The 17,729-nt window shown below is 41.9% G+C and overlaps 1 protein-coding gene across 1 annotated transcript in view; it reads left to right on the top strand.

The window, feature by feature from the left end:
- LOC124718920 (carbonic anhydrase 1-like) overlaps positions 1-17,729 on the top strand; it is a 106,148-nt gene that overhangs the window by 33,178 nt on the left and 55,241 nt on the right. The window contains exon 3 of the mRNA XM_047244575.1: positions 10,817-10,981. Within this exon, the coding sequence (XP_047100531.1) occupies positions 10,817-10,981 (165 nt within the window). The remainder of the gene's footprint in view (positions 1-10,816; positions 10,982-17,729) is intronic.

The raw sequence follows: 17,729 nt of genomic DNA, 5'->3' as shown, positions 1-17,729 counted from the left end.
GAATAACACGAATTCTCCAAGTCTGCAAAATAGCTATTAGTTGCTGCAATCACCTCCTCATTTGAATAAAATCCTTGACTCGCCAGCCATTTCTTTAAATTGGGGAACAAATAGTAGTCCGAGGGAGCCAAGTCTGGGGAATAGGGGGCATGTGAAACGAGTTGGAATCCTGTTTCCATTAATTTTGCGACCACAACTGCTGAGGTGTGTGCTGGTGCATTGTCGTAATGGAAAAGACTTTTTTGCGGTCCAATCGGCGGCGTTTTTCTTGCAGCTCGGTTTTCGAACGGTCCACTAACGATAAATAATACGCACCTGTAATAGTTTTACCCTTTTCCAGATAGTCGATGAGGGTTATCCCTTGCGAATCCCAAAAGACAGTCACCATAACCTTTCCGGCTGAAGGAATGGTCTTCGCCTTTTTTGGTGCAGATTCTCCCTTGGTAGCCCATTGTGTAGATTGTTGTTTGGTCTCAGGAGTAGAGTAATGTATCCATGTTTCATCCACAGTGACGAAACGACGCTTAGAGTCCTGCGGATTCTTCCTGAACAGCTGCAAACCATCCTTGCAACACTTCACACGATTCCGTTTTTGGTCAAGCGTGAGCAATCGCGGAACCCATCTTGCGGAAAGCTTTCTCATATCCAAATGTTTATGCGAAATATTATGTACCCATTCATTCCAGATGCCCACAGCACTAGCAATCTCACACATCTTAACTCTTCTGTCATCCATCACCACATCATGGATTTTATCAATGATTTCTGGAGTCGTAACCTCCACTGGGCGTCCAGAACGTTCAGCATCACTTGTGCCCATATGGCCACTCCGAAAATTTTGAAAGCACTTATAAACTGTTCTAATCGAAGGTGCAGAGTCACCGTAATGTTTATCAAGCTTCTCTTTAGACTACTGAGGCGTTTTGCCTTTCATAAAGTAATGTTTAATCACCACACGAAATTCCTTTTCGTCCATTTTTTGACAATCACTCGACTTCCTTGATTCACACGAATGCCAAACACAAAGAAATAGACAATATGGCTGAAACTTGGTGTGCGTTCTTTCCAAAGATGCTACTAACCAAACATGTCCTCGATACGCGCTGTTGGTGCCATCTCTCGGACTTTGCACGGACTTTTCAAACGCCCCTCGTATTAGGGAAGGCGAATCTACACCTACTACATCTGCATACATACTCCGCAAGCCACCGTAGGGTGCGTGGCGGAGGGTACCATGTACCACTACTAGTCATCCCTCCCCTCTTCCTCTCACGAATACAGCGTGGAAGAAACCACTGTCTGTTACCTCCGTATGAGCCCTAATTTCTCGCCTCTTCACAGTCCTTACGAGCTATTTATGTTGGCCGCAGTACAATCATTCGGTGACCAGGTTGAAATGCCGATTCTCTAAATTTTCTCAATAGTGTTCCTCGAAAAGAACGTCGCCAGCGAAAAAAAAATCATTAACAACTGTATACCAATAAGATTGTAACAATGAGAAGTCTTTTCTATTAGATTCGGAAGCATCCGACCGACTGGGGGTGGGTTACTCTGTACTGTTAATAAAATAAATAAATGATTCCCATTTCAGTTCTCCATCTGAGTTCCCGAAGCATCTCTGTACCTTACGTGTTGTTCGTATCTGCTGGTAACAAATCTAACAGCTCGCCTCTAAATTGCTGCGATCTCTTCCTTCAATTCGGACTGGTAAGGATCCCAAACATTCGAGCAGTACTCAGGAATAGGTCACACCCGCGTCCTGTATGTGGCCTCCTTTACAGGTGAACCACTCTTTCCTACGATTCTCACAATAAACGCAAGTCGAGCATTCGTCTCCCCTCACGTGTTCGTTCCATTTCATATCGCTTTGCAACGTTACGCCCAGATATTTAAACGACTCCATGGTGTCAAGCAGGAAACTAGTAATACTTTATCCTAACATTACAGGTTTGTTCTTCCTACTTCCTACTCATCAACATTAACTTAGATTTTACCACATTTTTTAGCTGCCTTTCATAACACCAACTACAAATTTTGTCTAACAAGGGGACCCTCCATACTGTAAATTACGGATTTTGATGCGCTTCAAATATGTTATAGAGGCACTTACCCTGAGTACCAGGCTATCCGGTTTTTAGCGACGGGCCTTGGTTTTCGAGAAAATCGTTTTCGAATTTCATTAAGCGATTTTTATACCTGTAACATTACACTTGTTCCGAACAAGTCATCGTAGCGCAGCGGTAAAGGTTTACAGCTGCCGTGCTGGAGTTACCGTGTTCGAATACTGCTCCCATATGTTTTTTATGTATGTAAGAAACGTCCGGAAAATTTGGTCCTAACGTTAAAAAACGAGTAGACGAATTAACTGGGAAATACAGAAATGTAGTCGTGTCCTGCACGAAATCCGGGAAGTTCACGAAATTGGTGCACGAAGAATTTTTGTGTTCTGTACGTGAGTAGAAAAAATTTTTGTGCATTATCGATTCGTGGGGAGGACAAACCGACTCAGCTTTATACGATCATCTATTCACTGATGAAAGGAAAGCGGGCACCTGCATCCTAAAAGTGGCCCCACCAAAGCGCACTCCTTATTGCCAGCCCTGCAATGTTTATTTTTACCGAGAGGTGAAAATCTTCACGAAAATTTCAGAATGCTCCTAACTTGATGAAAGACAATAGAGAGATCGCTTCTAGGGAAGGTTCAATAAAATTACATTCGTTAATCCTACATCAATTTAGCGCCTCTAATTTTGAAAGCATGATTAGATACACATGGATCGCATCGAAATTAGCGGATGAAAGATAAATATTTTTGAATGCAAAAGAATTGTGTTTCTCGGTATCGCTCACGAAGAAACCGTGCCCCTGCAATACTGTTCCCTTCATAAAAAACACGTGGTGCTGCGAAAATTTGTGCTTCGGTTGTTTCTATGATAAGTATCACCCATAATATTGTTCTGGCACATCAAGCAATGTGGACGATGGAGAATAAGATTTTGTAATATTGTATGAAAGAAAAAAATTAATAACTGAATACATCTTTATAATTTGGCACACCTTAAACTGTGTTGATATTCTTTGAAATAAAATTGAAAAATTCGGTAGATTTTGACAAAAAAAAATTACACCAACAGGATTCGAACACGGTACGTCCAGCACAACAGCTGTGAACATTTACCGCTGCGCTACGCTAAATTGGTCGGAGCACATGTAATGCTACAGGTATAGAAATCGCGTAATGAACTTCAAAATCGATTTTCTCAAAAACCAAGGCCCGTCGCTAAGAAACCGGATAGCCAGGTACTCAGGGTAAGTGGCTCTACAACATATTTGAAGCGCATCGAAATCCGTGATTTACAGTTTGGAGGGTCCCCTTGTAAGTCGCTTAGTAACTTCCTACAGTCACTCAACTTCGGCACCTTACCGTACGCCACAGTACCATCAGCAAACAACCCACCCTGTCCGCCAAAACATTTATGTATACAGAGAACAACAGCAGGTCCTATCACAGTTCCCTGGTCCACTCGTGACGTTACCCTTGTCTCTGATGAACCCCCGGCGTCGAGGACAACATACTGGGTGGAATGGTGGACTTCAGTTTATCGGGAGGATTTTAGAAAAATATGATTCACCTGTATAAGAGACTGTGTATAGGACACTAATGCGATGTATTCTTGAGTACTGATCGAGTGTTTGGGAGCTCCGTCAGGTCAGATTGTAGGAAGACATCGAAGCAATTCAGAGGTGGACTGCTGCAGTTGTTGCTGGTACGGCCCATCAGCATGCGAGTATTACGGAGATGCTTTGGGGTCCGAAATGGGAATCCCCGGAGGGAAGCCGGCGTTCTTTTGGAGTAGCACTGCTGGGAAAATTTATATAAACGACATTCGAACCTGACTGCAGAACGATACTGCTTCCAACATTTCGCGTAAGAACCGTGAAGATAAGAGAAACTACGGCTCATACGGAGGCATATAGATAGTCGTTTTTCCCTCGCTCTGTTTGCGAGTGGAACAGGAAAGGAAATGACTAGTGGGATGTCTTGCGGAGTATGTGTGTAGATGTATACACATGCTCGAATTTCAAAAGATAAAGAACAAACGTTAGACGTGTTATGGCGTTAGATCGTTGCGTCACCAAACAAGTCTCCGCCAAATTAAATTTAATTGCCAAAATTCACTTCCTACACATGGTTAACTCAGGAAAACTGAAAGGTAGATCATTTGACCAATAAAAGTGCAGTTTGAAAGAAATTGAACCTATTATTGTGGGCAACAAACTTACAACGGAGATACATGTGTACCGTACCGCTGCTGGGAGAGGTAGAAGGAGACAAATTACTGTCGTCTCTTGCGTATAAAAAGCAATTAAAACTTCGGAGAACATATATTGTTATGTAAAATTTTGCAGAGATTAATGTTTCTGAAGCATTGGCGTTTTACAAGTGCAGTTTTTTTACTGTTCTTTTAGCGTTACTATTATAATTCCACAAACATATTAATTGAAGTCAAGTTAGTAATTACTACGCAGAAGCCTATAAGGAGAAATATTACTTTGCAGCGATTTGAAAAGGTGCGCTACACCTTGGTATAAAAAGTTTGAAAACCGTTGGTGTAGGAAGAAGAACACATTAAATTTTAATAATACAAAGGAACAACCTAGTTTTAGAACTGTAAATGCCACAATGGTCCATCTCCAAGTCGAGAATAAACCATAGAACACGGCATTGAGTACGAATTACCACTTTGTCTGAGATTTAAACATTTTAGGATGGTTTTTAAAACATTGATTCTGTCGATGACCTCCTGAATGGCTGTTTTCAGCTCAGCAATGGTTTTGGGACTAATGCTGTACACCTTGTCTTTAATACAGCCTCACAAAAAGGAATCGCATGTGTTCAGATCTGGAGAATACGGCGGCCAATCGAGGTCCATGCCTGTGGCCTCTAGGTACTCCAGAGTCGGAATGCGGTTCCTAGAGCGCTCCTCCAGGGCATCAAACACTCTCCTGCATCGATGGGGTCGGGTTCCATCTTGCGCGAACCACATTGTGTCGGAATCGGTGCCGCTTTGTATAATGGGTATGAAATCATCGGTGCAGCCGAGCGGTTCTAGGCGCTTCAGTCTGGAACTGCGCGACCGCTACGGTCACAGGATCGAATCCTGCCTCAGGCATGGATGTGTGTGATGTCCTTAGGTTAGTTAGGTTTAAATAGTTCTAAGTTCTAGGAGACTGATGAACTCAGATGTTAAGTCCCATAGTGCTCAGAGCCATTTGAACCATTTTGAACCATGAAATCATCTTCCAAAACCTGCATGTACCGTTCAGTAGTAAGCGTGCCATCGAGAAATATGTCACCGTTTATTACGTGACTAGACATTGCACACCACACTGTCAGCCGCTGAGGGCGAAACACTTCTCAATCGCGAAATGTGGATTCTGAATCCCACAAATGCGCCAGTTTTGTTTGCTGACGAACCCGTCCAAACGAAAATGGGCTTCGTCATTAACCAAACCACGCACGTGTGTAAACTACTTCCCATAATACCCCAAAGCCAACTGTGCAGGTTGAATGTCCTAACGCAAACCGCTCAGATGATGATGATGCTAAAGTCCCATACTCCTTCATAGAGCATAGGGGAGCAATGCGGGAGACCTGCACCGTCGTACCAGGTAAGGTCCTAATGGAGGTGGTTTGCCATTGTCTTCCTCCGAGCATACTGGGGATGAATGATGATGATGAAGAAGACACAATAACACCCAGTCATCTCGAGGCAGGTGAAAATCCCTGACCGCGCCGGGAATCGAACCCGGAACCCCGAGCTCGGGAAGTGAGAACGCTACCGCGAGACCACGAGCTGTGGACAACTGCTCAGAAGCTATGACGATTTTATTTAGTCCAATAGTTGTCACCTTGTATGTTGAAACTCCGCCCGAACAGGCCATGAAGGCCCAACGGTACCGACCGACCGCCGTGTCATCCTCAGTCTGCAGGCGTCAATGGATGCGGATATGAAGGGGCATGTGGTCAGCACACCGCTCTCCCGACCGTATGTCAGTTTACGAGACTGGGACCGCTACTTCTCAGTCAAGTAGCTCCTCAGTTTGCCTCACAAGGGCTGAGTGCACTCCGCTTGCCAACAGCGCCTGGCAGACTGGATGGTCAACCATCCTAGTGCTAACCCATCCCGACAGCGCTTAGCCTTAGTGATCTGATGGGAACCGGTGTTACCACTGCAGCAAGGCCGTTGTGCACCCTGTATACAAGGGGCAGCCAAATGAAAACCAAACACCCACCACAACAGCACCATGGAATAGTTGCATTCAAAACTAATCACCACACGTATTAAGAAATTTATCCTATTTGGAGACAAGACGATCTAATCCTGTTTCGTAGAACACGGGCGGATGCTGACGGATCCACAACCGCTCTCACTCTTGCATTTCTTCGTCCGACTAAAGGAGACATCCAATTCGATTCTACACAGGGTATGCGAAAGAACTTGCCCCCCTTCTAACAGCCGTGTACCGCAAGTCCCTAGAGGAACGGAAGATTACAAATGATTGGAAAAGAGCACAGGTAGTCCCAGTCTTCAAGAAGGGTCGTCGAGCAGATGCGCAAAACTATAGACCCATATCTCTGACATCGATCTGTTGCTGAATTTTAGAACATGTTGTTTGCTCGCGTATCATGTCATTTCTGGAAACCCAGAATCTACTCTGTAGGAATCAACATGGATTCCGGAAACAGCGGTCGTGTGGGACCCAACTCGCTTTATTTGTTCATGAGACCCAGACAATATTAAATACAGGCTCCCAGGTAGACGCCATTTTCCTTGATTTCCGGAAGCCGTTCGATACAGCTCCGCACAGTCGCCTGATAAACAAAGTAAGAGCCTACGGAATATCAAACCAGCTGTGTGGCTGGATTGAAGAGTTTTTGGCAAACAGAACACAGCATGTGGTTCTCAATGGAGGGACGTCTACAGACTTTAAAATAACCTCTGGCGTGCCACAGGGGAGTGTTATGAGACCATTGCTTTTCACAATATATATAAATGACCTAGTAGATAGTATCGGAAGTTTCATTCGGCTTTTCGCGGATGATGCTGTAGTATACAGAGAAGTTGCAGCATTAGAAAATTGCAGCGAAATGCAGGAAGATCTGCAGTTGATAGGCACTTGGTGCAGGGAGTGGCAACTGACCCTTAACATAGACAAATGTAATGTATTGCGAATACATAGAAAGAAGGATCCTTTATTGTATGATTATATGATAGCGGAACAAACACTGATAGCAGTTACTTCTGTAAAATATCTGGGAGTATCCGTGCGGAACGATTTGAAGTGAAATGATCATATAAAATTAATTGTTGGTAAGCGGGTGCCACGTTGAGATTAATTGGGAGAGTCCTTAGAAAATGTAGTCCCTCAACAATGTAGGTGGCTTACAAAACACTCGTTCGACCTATACTTGAGTATTGCTCATCAGTGTGGGATCCGTACGAGGTCGGGTTGACAGAGGAGATAGGTAAGATTCAAAGATGAGCTGCGCGTTTCGTCACAGGGTTATTTGGTAAGCGTGATAGCGTTACGGAGATGTTTAGCAAACTCGAGTGGCAGACTCTGCAAGAGAGGCGATCTGCATCGCGGTGTAGCTTGCTGTCCAGGTTTCGAGAGGGTGCGTTTCTGGATGAGGAATCGAATATATTGCTTCCCCCTACTTATACCTCCCGAGGAGATCACGAATGTAAAATTAGAGAGACTCGAGCGCGCCCGGAGGCTTTCCGGCAGTCGTTCTTCTCGCGAACCATACGCGACTGGAACAGGAAAGGGAAGTAATGACAGTGGCACGTAAAGTGCCCTCCGCCACACACCGTTGGGTGGCTTGCGGAGTATAAATGTAGATGTAGATGTCTTTCTTCCACATGGTGAAAGGTCCGGCTGTGTGGAACACACTGCAGTGTTCCCAACCACATCGCTGAAGCGTAGCCTTCACCCGATTGCCAGTGCTGGGGTGGGCGTCATCGTGCAACAGGATGATTCCGTCCGACAGCATTCCTGGTCGTTTAGACTTTGTGGCACATCACAGTTTCTGCAAACTGTCTTCACAACACTGCACATTGGTTGTGGTTCCTCGATGAATAGAAGGCCCCTGTAGTAGAAGAAGAAAGCCACCGTGCCATCAGCGGAAACTGCGTGAACAGTTTTGAATTTGTTTTGTGGGAGAGCTGTGGGATGTTTCCACTGTTTGCTCTGCCGTTTGTACCCAGGTTCGAAATGGTGGCGTCAAGGAAAGTCATCTTGATCTTACCATAACTTACGTGAACAGTTTGGATTTGTTTGGCGGGGAAGATGTGGAATGTTTCCACCGTTGGCTTTGCCATTTATCCTTGGGTTTTGGGAATGCTTTTTTTAGGGTCATCAGTCTTATGACTGATATGATGCGGCCCGCCACGAATTCCTTTCCTGTGCTAACCTCTTCATCTCATAGAAGCACGTGCAACCTCAACCTACGTCCTCAATTATTTGATGGATGTATTCCAATCTCCGTCTTCCTCTACAGTTTTTGCCCTCTACAGCTCCCTCTAGTACCATGGAAGTCACTCCCTCATGTCTTAACAGATGTCCTATCGTCCTGTCCCTTCTCCTTGTCAGCGCTCCACATGTTCCTTTCCTTTCCGATTCTGCACAGAATTTCTTCCATTCCTGCTGTCAGTCGGAATCGTCCACGATTACGCCCACCTCAACTCTGCCAATGGGACGAATGCTACGCTTCAGCGATTAGGTTGGGAAACGCTTCAGCATCCCCGGTACAGTCATGGACGTCGATTTCAGTCGGACGAGACAGAAAAAGAGTGGTTTAAGTTGTGGAACTGTCAGCGGTCGACTGCGTTCTACAAAACAGGAACTGATGGTCTGGTCTCCCAGTGGAATAAATGCCTCAACTTGTGCGGTGATAACTTTTGAATGAAACCATTCTGTGGTCCGATTGTGGCTCGTGTTTACTTTTCATTTGACTGCCCTCGAATGACAACAGATCCAAAAATCTACCAGTGAAGTTGGGTCCCCAAATGAGACAATTTCAAACATGTGGTTATGAGAGACCACTGTACTAGTCGGTATGAGCCAGTAAACCCAAATTCTTGAAATATTCTGTCTGCTGTCCGATTCGATGTGACTTCGCTAGTAGAAGTGGACACAGAAGACCCACTTCAAATTGCTCTGATTAAAGGTGCATATGCAGCGCCCTCAAGGGCTGTGTTCAGTGGCACCTGGGTGCGGTATGTGTATACTGAGGAGTTACAGTGTTAGCAATTCATCTGTTGCGGTCGTCAGCGATCAGATGTAGCTCAGGAGTCCTGTCTCTGTGCCCTCTGTTTTGGCGTTGCAGGCAGTAACTGTACTGAGCGTAGAGATGAACAATACTTGAGACATTCATTCTATGGTAGAACCGTGCCCCGTCGACGAGTAACGTACTCCTGTTGAACAGCTTTAACCATTTGAAAGGGGTCGGGGGTAGTGGGTCTGTGGAAATCTGAAAGGACGAATTAACGGGCTGTCAAATGTAAACTTTCATGGCTGGAAATGACAGTTATGGAAATATTCCCAGTTATTGTGCCATGGTCGAATGCATTTCACATTTAAACCCAAAGTTTCTTCCCCACCTGTGGAGGACGTTTTGAAGGGGAATCGTCGCTTCTTTGAGTTTCTGAGTCACATCCTGGCTCGCTACTGACTGCAGCAAAATTCCTTTTACTCGTGCTTCCGCGCAGTGGCATGACGTCACATGTTTTGAATGCCTGGGCACAACTGACAGTTGTCGGTTGTCTTCCTACGCAGTTGCTGGTACCCCATGGTTGAAGGCATAATGATCCGGAATATTTTATTAATTGTGGAACTGATGAATTGCTGAACATGTTGGACAAAACGTATCACTGGTGTGCCGCTGATTTCAAAAATGGTTCAAATGGCTCTGAGCACTATGGGACTTAACGTCCGAGGTCTCAGTCCCCTAGAACTTAGAACTACATAAACCTAACTAACCTAAGGACATCACACACATCCATGTCCGAGGCAGGATTCGAACCTGTGCCTGTAGCGGTCGAGCGGTTCCAAACTGAAGTGTCTAGAACCGCTCGGCCCCACCGGCCAGCCCCTGATTTCAACAGTAGTCTGCGCAGCATTCCCACACCTGTAGACCCAGGTTTTGAACGTCCACATAGCACAAATAAGCATCAAGGTCGACACACTATGATGGCAGCAGTGGGTGACTCAACATCGTCAATGTATGGAATATGGGCCCATGTTGCGCCTGATGTGTTGTTAGCCACCACTGGGAACCATGTGCTTGCAATGGGGTTAAGGTCACGTTTGCCTCTGGCCGGCTAGCAGTGACACCATGATACTGCCAAGCACAGCTACTCTCGTGTCTTCAAAGGGTCGACTGGAGACTGGAAAGCTGTTCAGTTCTCTTTAATGATGAGAGTAGTCTCTGGCTGCATGTGCGAGACGGATGTATAGCTGTATGGCATAGATCTGTGAGCTGCCTATTCCAGAGTGCATTCGCCTACGACACCCAGTCCTCATCCCAGGTTTCATGGTAGGGGAGCGGTGCATCAGTCACAACTCGCAGCCACATTTCCTGCAGATTGGAGTAACCAGTGTCCACCAAATTGCACTGGCTGTTATTGGCATGCTGTCATTTCCTTGACAGGAAGATGATGTGGGTTTTCTAAGTCGATGGAATCTGGTTGTTATCCTGTATCTGTCATTTGCAACATAGTCATGTATAAGTGGTTCCCTGGTGTTGTAGGTCCGGACCACTGGGCAGAGCTGTATCCCATGTGCGGAGGCAGTCGGCAGAGCCCGGTCAACATCCAGGAGAACCGCACAAAGAAGACATCTTCCCCAGCACTCTGGCTGTACTATCCTGGCTCCATCCCATGGGAGGCCAACCTCACCAACAATGGACACACCGGTAAGCCATCCATAGGGCGACCAAAATAAAATTGTCCTGGAAAAATCTTTCAATCACCTTAAGGGGACATTGTACATGAAATTCGTTGAAATTTGACTTTTCTGTTTTCTACTCCATAATATACTTTGGACTTTCCTGAACATTTTGGAATATAATACATTAAAATCAGAAAATTGTGAGACCTTAAAAAAATGTATTGAATGTTGATGTGTGACTGACTATGCATATACTGCTGCAGTTGAGCAGTCATATCTTGGGAACTACACAGTTTAGAAGGCTGTGAATTGCTTTGTTTTATCCTACTGCTACGTCTCAGAAGTTGGCATTACGAATAAACAAATCAGTCCTAAAAACCAAGCTGGGTAACACCAGACTGTCTGATCGCTAGACAATAAAATGTGCTGGAAATCTAACAGACAAAGTAATTGATAAATTACAGAAATATTATGGGAAGGCCATTAGAGATAACTGTGACAATTTAGAGAAAATGAAAAGAGCTGTGAGAAGCACTTTCTTTCATCGAATATCAACCGATGAAAATCTATGTCATGCTTTGTGTCCACCTCCACCAAACACTTGGTGTAAACATCGGCAAGCTGAATTTTCTGGCACCCTGCATGAATTAACGTATAAAAATTCCCTCCTTTTGGCAGTAATGGAGGCAATCAAACCTATTTACGGAGATTAGCAAATCCTGAGCTACTAAAGAAGTATTTACATGGGTAGACCCAGAATGTGAATGAGTCCTTCAATAATGTTGTGTGGTGCCATGTGCCTAAAAATGTATTTGTTGGCCCTAACAGTTAGCAATGTCTGATGCTTTAATAACTTTTAATGGTGGGAAATATGGAAGACTTAAGGTTCTGGAGAAGTTAGGGGTAAGATTGGGACAGAACACAGATAAAGGACTGTGAGAACTGGAAGAGTTTCATGTATGTCACGCAGAAGACAAAAAAAGCAAGAAAGAAAAGGAAGAGGCAAGCATTGGGCTGTCATGACACTGAAGAAGACACAGTCTATGGGCCAGGGCAGTTCTAGTGTATAAAAGACGCAGTAATCTAAGTCTGTATAAGAATTTGTAATAAAAAAGTTTTAAACCTCAATATCTCTGACCTACATTTTTTTGCAGTAAATGACCCTTTTTCTAAAAAAGTATTGATGGTAGAGACATGAAATATTCTCAGCATGCCAAGTGTGAGATTCAACACATATGGAACCAGATATCCAGAGTTGTTTTGTTTTTGTGTTAATTTATTTACAAAATTCTGTCAAAAAATTGAGTGTTTGAAAAAAAAAGATAACATGCCCCAACAATAAAAATTTAGTAATAATTCTATTCACTGTATCTAGAAAGGTGTATTCAATAATTATGGAAAATTGTAAGTTGGTGTCTTAAAAAGTTTCCAAGATAATGGGCCACAAGATAAGATAATTTAACATTTGCAGCATAGAACATACAATGTCCCCTTAAGATAGGCAATCCGACTAACATCACCTGCCACAGGTGTGGATGTCTGTTGAGTTGCCTGTCTTAGGGCACATGATGTATGGGATCGCTGCGAGAAACGCATGCTTGGACGTAAATATAGACACTAACCAAGCTTGCAGCTGGTGCTGCTGTATTGGACCAGGACTGCCAGCTGTGAAAGGTCTTCATTGCATTGCAACTGTCAGTCAAGGTCAGAACAGTGTGCTGTGTCGGAGCTGTGTGAGTTCGAATGTGGGCATATTGTTTGAGCTCATATGGAGGGTGCTTCTGGAACCAAAACAGCCGAAGTGTTTGGTGTACCAAGGGGCACTGTATCCGAGATTTATACTCTGTAGAGGGCAAGCGAACACACATAATCCACTAAATCACAATTCGGGCGGAAGTGTGAGGTTAGTAATCGTGCCAGACAGTCACTGAAGAGGATTGTGACGAAAAGTAAGGAGACGACAGCTGCGAAAGTTACTGCAGAACTGAATGTCACAGTCATGCACATTGTTAGCGCCCAAACAATATGGAGGGACGCAAATGCCAGAAACAGGAGAATTTGGTGCTGTGCCTAAACAACATAAATTGGATGATTTTGTAGGTTCTGTCACACTAGCTCAATTTTATAAAAAATAAAAAATTGCTCATTAATACTCACAATTTTGTTATTTTCACAAAATTGGCCTAATTATCCAGAACCTACAAAATCATCCTACTATCCCTTGACCTAATAATTAATAATTATGAACCATGGATCTTGCCATTGGTAGGGAGGCTTGTGTGCCTCACTGATACAGACAGCCGTACCGTAGGTGCAACCACAACGGAGGGGTATCTGTTGAGAGGCCAGATAAACGTGTGGTTCCTGAAGAGGGGCAGCAGCCTTTTCAGTAGTTGCAGGAGCAACAGTCTGGATGATTGACTGATCTGGCATTGTAATACTAACCAAGACGGCCTTGCTGTGCTGGTACTCCGAACAGCTGAAAGCAAGGGGAAACTACAGCCATAACTTTTCCCGATGGCATGCAGATTTACTGTATGGTTAAATGATGATGGCGTCCTCTTGGGTAAAATATTCCGGAGGTAAAATAGTCCCCCATTCAGATCTCCAGGTGGGGAATACTCAAGAGGATGTCGTTATGAGGAGAAAGAAAACTGGCATTCTACGGATCGGAGCGTGGATGTCAGATCCCTTAATCGGGCAGGTAGGTTAAAAAATTTAAAAAGGAAAATGGATAGGTTAAAGTTAGATATTGTGGGAATTAGTGAAGTTCGGTGGCAGGAGGAACAAGACGTCTGGTCAGGTGAATACAGGGTTATAAATACAAAATCAAATAGGGGTAATGCAAGGTTTAATAATGAATAAAAAATAGAAGTGCAGGTAAGCTACTACAAACAGCATAGTGAATGCATTATTGTGGCCAAGATAGAAACGAAGCCCACACCTACTACAGTAGTACAAGTTTATATGCCAACTAGCTCTGCAGATGATGAAGAAATTGATGAAATGTATGATGAGATAAAAGAAATTATTCAGGTGTGAAGGGAGACGAAAATTTAATAGTCATGGATGACTGGAATTCGACAGTAGGAAAAGGGAGAGAAGGAAACGTAGTAGGTGAATATGGACTGGGGCTAAGAAATGAAAGAGGAAGCCGTCTGTTGGAATTTTGCACAGAGCATAACTTAATCATAGCTAACACCTGGTTCAAGAATCATAAAAGAAGGTTGCATACATGGAAGAATCCTGGAGATACTAAAAGGTAACAGATAGATTATATAATGGTAAGACAGAGATTTAGGAACCAGGTTTCAAATTGTAGGACATTTCCAGGGGCAGATGTGGACTCTGACCACAATCTATTGGTTATGAACTGTAGATTAAAACTGAAGAAATTGCAAAAAGGTGGGAATTTAAGGAGATGGGACCTGGATAAACTGACTAAACCAGAGGTTTTACAGAGTTTCAGGGACAGCATAAGGGAACAATTGACAGGAATGGGGGAAAGAAATACAGTAGAAGACGAATGGGTAGCTCTGAGGGAAGACGTAGTGAAGGCAGCAGAGGATCAGGTAGGTAAAAAGACGAGGGCTAGTAGAAATCCTTGGGTAACAGAAGAAATATTGAATTTAATTGATGAAACAAGGCCCCGGGAGTAGACAACATTCCATTAGAACTACTGACAGCCTTGGGAGAGCCAGTCCTGACAAAACTCTACCATCTGGTGAGCAAGATGTACGTGACAGGCGAAATACCCTCAGACTTCAAGAAGAATATAATAATTCCAATCCCAAAGAAAGCAGGTGTTGACAGATGTGAAAATTACCGAACTATCAGTTCAATAACTCACAGCTGCAAAATACTAACACGAGTTATTTACAGACGAATGGAAAAACTGGTAGAAGCCGACCTTGGGGAAGATCAGTTAGGATTCTGTAGAAATGTTGGAACACATGAGGCAATACTGATCTTATAACTTATCTTAGAAGAAAGATTAAGGAAAGGCAAACCTACGTCTCTAGCATTTGTAGACTTGGAGAAAGCTTTTGACAATGTTGCCTGGAATACTTTCTTTCAAATTCTAAAGGTGGCAGGGGTAAAATACAGGGAGCGAAAGGCTATTTATAATTTGTACAGAAACCAGATGGCAGTCATAAGAGTCGAGGGGCATGAAAGGGAAGTAGTGGTTGGGAAGGGAGTAGACAGGGTTGCAGCCTCTCCCCGATGTTATTCAATCTGTATACTGAGCAAGCAGTAATGGAAACAAAAGAAAAATTTGGAGTAGAAGAAATAAAAACTTTGAGGTTCGCCGATGACATTGTAATTCGGTCAGAGACACCAAAGGACTTGGAAGAGCAGTTGTACGGAATGGACAGTGTCTTGAAAGGAGGATATAAGATGAATATCAACAAAAGCAAAATGAGGGTAATGGAATGTAGTCGAATTAAGTCGGGTGATGCTGAAGGAATTAGATTAGGAAATGAGACACTTAAAGTAGTAAAGGTGTTGTGCTATTTGGGGAGCAAAATAACTGATGATGGTCGAAGTAGAGAGGATATAAAATGTAGACTGGCAATGGCAAAAAAGGCATTTCTGAAGAAGAGAAATTTGTTAACATCGAGTATGGATTTAAGTCTCAGGAAGTCGTTTCTAAAAGTATTTGTATGGAGTGTAGCCATGTATGGAAGTGAAACATGGACAATAAATAGTTTGGACAAGAAGAGAATAGAAGCTTTCGAAATGTGGTGCTACAGAAGAATGTTGAAGATTAGGTGGGTAGATCACGTAACTAATGAGGAGGTATTGAACAGGATTGGGGAGAAGAGAAGCTTGTGGCACAACTTGACTAGAAGAAGGGATCGGTTGGTAGGACATGTCCTGAGGCATCAAGGGATCACAAATTTAGCATTGGAGGGCAGTGTGGAGGGTAAAAATCGTAGAGGGAGACCAAGAGATGAATACACTAAGCAGATTCAGAAGGATGTAGGTTGCAGTAGGTACTGGGAGATGAAGCAGCTTGCACAGGATAGATTAGCATGGAGAGCTGCATCAAACCATTCTCAGGACTGAATATCACAACAAAAACAACTCATTATAATAATATCTATAATAAAAAATCACTTATTTTACATAACTTTCCCATAGGTGAATGTGATACATTAAATATAAATGTTGTTCGTAAATTTTTTCGGGGGGGGGGGGGGCGGGGGGGGGGCGGGGGGGGGGAAGCAGCCATAAGATTATTAAGATTTGTTGTTTGTAAATGTTTTTTTGGAGGGGAATACTTATTTAAAGTTCTACTACACTCACAAGTAACTTTAATTTTCTGACGTTCTTTGCAGAATTCTTTATATACTTATCTATGTACACCTGTTCGATATTTATCATTATGAAATTCCTCAATACTTTTTTAAATCATACATTAAGCACACGGTCTTAACTGTGGCTTAATGTTGTACATTTAAATAAAATAAAATTAATGAGAAAAATAATTTTTTAAAAACATTTTACATTGTGAACATAAGTAAAAAACTAAAATGTATTAACTAGCAAACCCTGTATCATGAAATTCATTATTTCTATTTTTAAGTTTCTTCTTTCCTGTATATATTAATTTCATTTGTCTTTTTTCAATTATTTCAAAATCCAAATCATCAATTAATTTAGAAGATATATTTGCTAAATTAACTTAAAAATCATTAATGAGTTCTAGACAAAGCAGTTCTCCGAACCTAGTGTTTAAATATTCACAGTTCGTAATAATATATGAAACATTTTCCTCTAACACATGTACTTTTCTCATTTCTTTAGAAATACTTGCATTATGTAGCTTCTTGATTAAAGTAGTTTCCATTTATATAGAAAATTTTTATTGGTTTTTCAAAAATAAATTTATAGATTTTATTAAAGACATTTTTAAAAAATTGTATTTTTGAACATATAGCTAAATGATTCATTGAAAATTATTATTTTTTTATACACCTAATAAAAATTATTTCTTATAAATGGAGATCCTAAACAAAATGGAAACTACACTAAAAGAAACTTATATACTAATTGAGCTATGTGAAGAAGATATCGATTGTCCTACTTGTTTAATTAATTTTTTTCATAAATAATGTATTGATAAATCGTTAAAGGAAAAAGAAAATTGTCCACATTGTAAATTATTATTAAAAATAAATAACCAACATCAGTTGCTATAATGACAACACTTGAGTCTTTACCAGTAACTATAATTAGATCTTTTGATCAATTCTTTGATTCTTTACCAGTTAACTACAAGATCTTTTTATCCTTTGTTTGCTAGAATTCAACAATTTAGAAATCAGTATTATGAATCTGATTATTCTGAGGATTCTTATTTCAAAAATAATTTTCATGAATCATTTAAAATTAAAAATTTTTTTCACAAATCTAATAAATGTTTTATTTATAAATGGAACAAGTTCAACAAGATTGTTCTGTGAAAACAAAATTTTGTATATATTGTAATACAGAGATATCAGTTGATAACTTTACTTTATAATAATATACAAAAGATGGATATAGAACTATATGTAGACTATGTATAAATAATTATCATGTACAAAATTACAATAAAAATTGAGATCCTTGTATATGTGGAAAAAGTGTTGCTAAATATTATTTTAAAGAGCATTTAAGACGAAATTGAAGTGAAGAACATACAAAAATATTATTAACAATGGATAGTGAAGAAAAATCGGAATCTACAATGAATAATGATGAAGTTGTAACTGAAGAAATTACTA

This window comes from Schistocerca piceifrons, chromosome 10 (genome assembly GCF_021461385.2).
Source record: "Schistocerca piceifrons isolate TAMUIC-IGC-003096 chromosome 10, iqSchPice1.1, whole genome shotgun sequence".
Taxonomy (NCBI): Eukaryota; Metazoa; Arthropoda; class Insecta; order Orthoptera; family Acrididae; genus Schistocerca; species Schistocerca piceifrons.
This window is presented reverse-complemented; position numbering and strand designations above follow the sequence as displayed.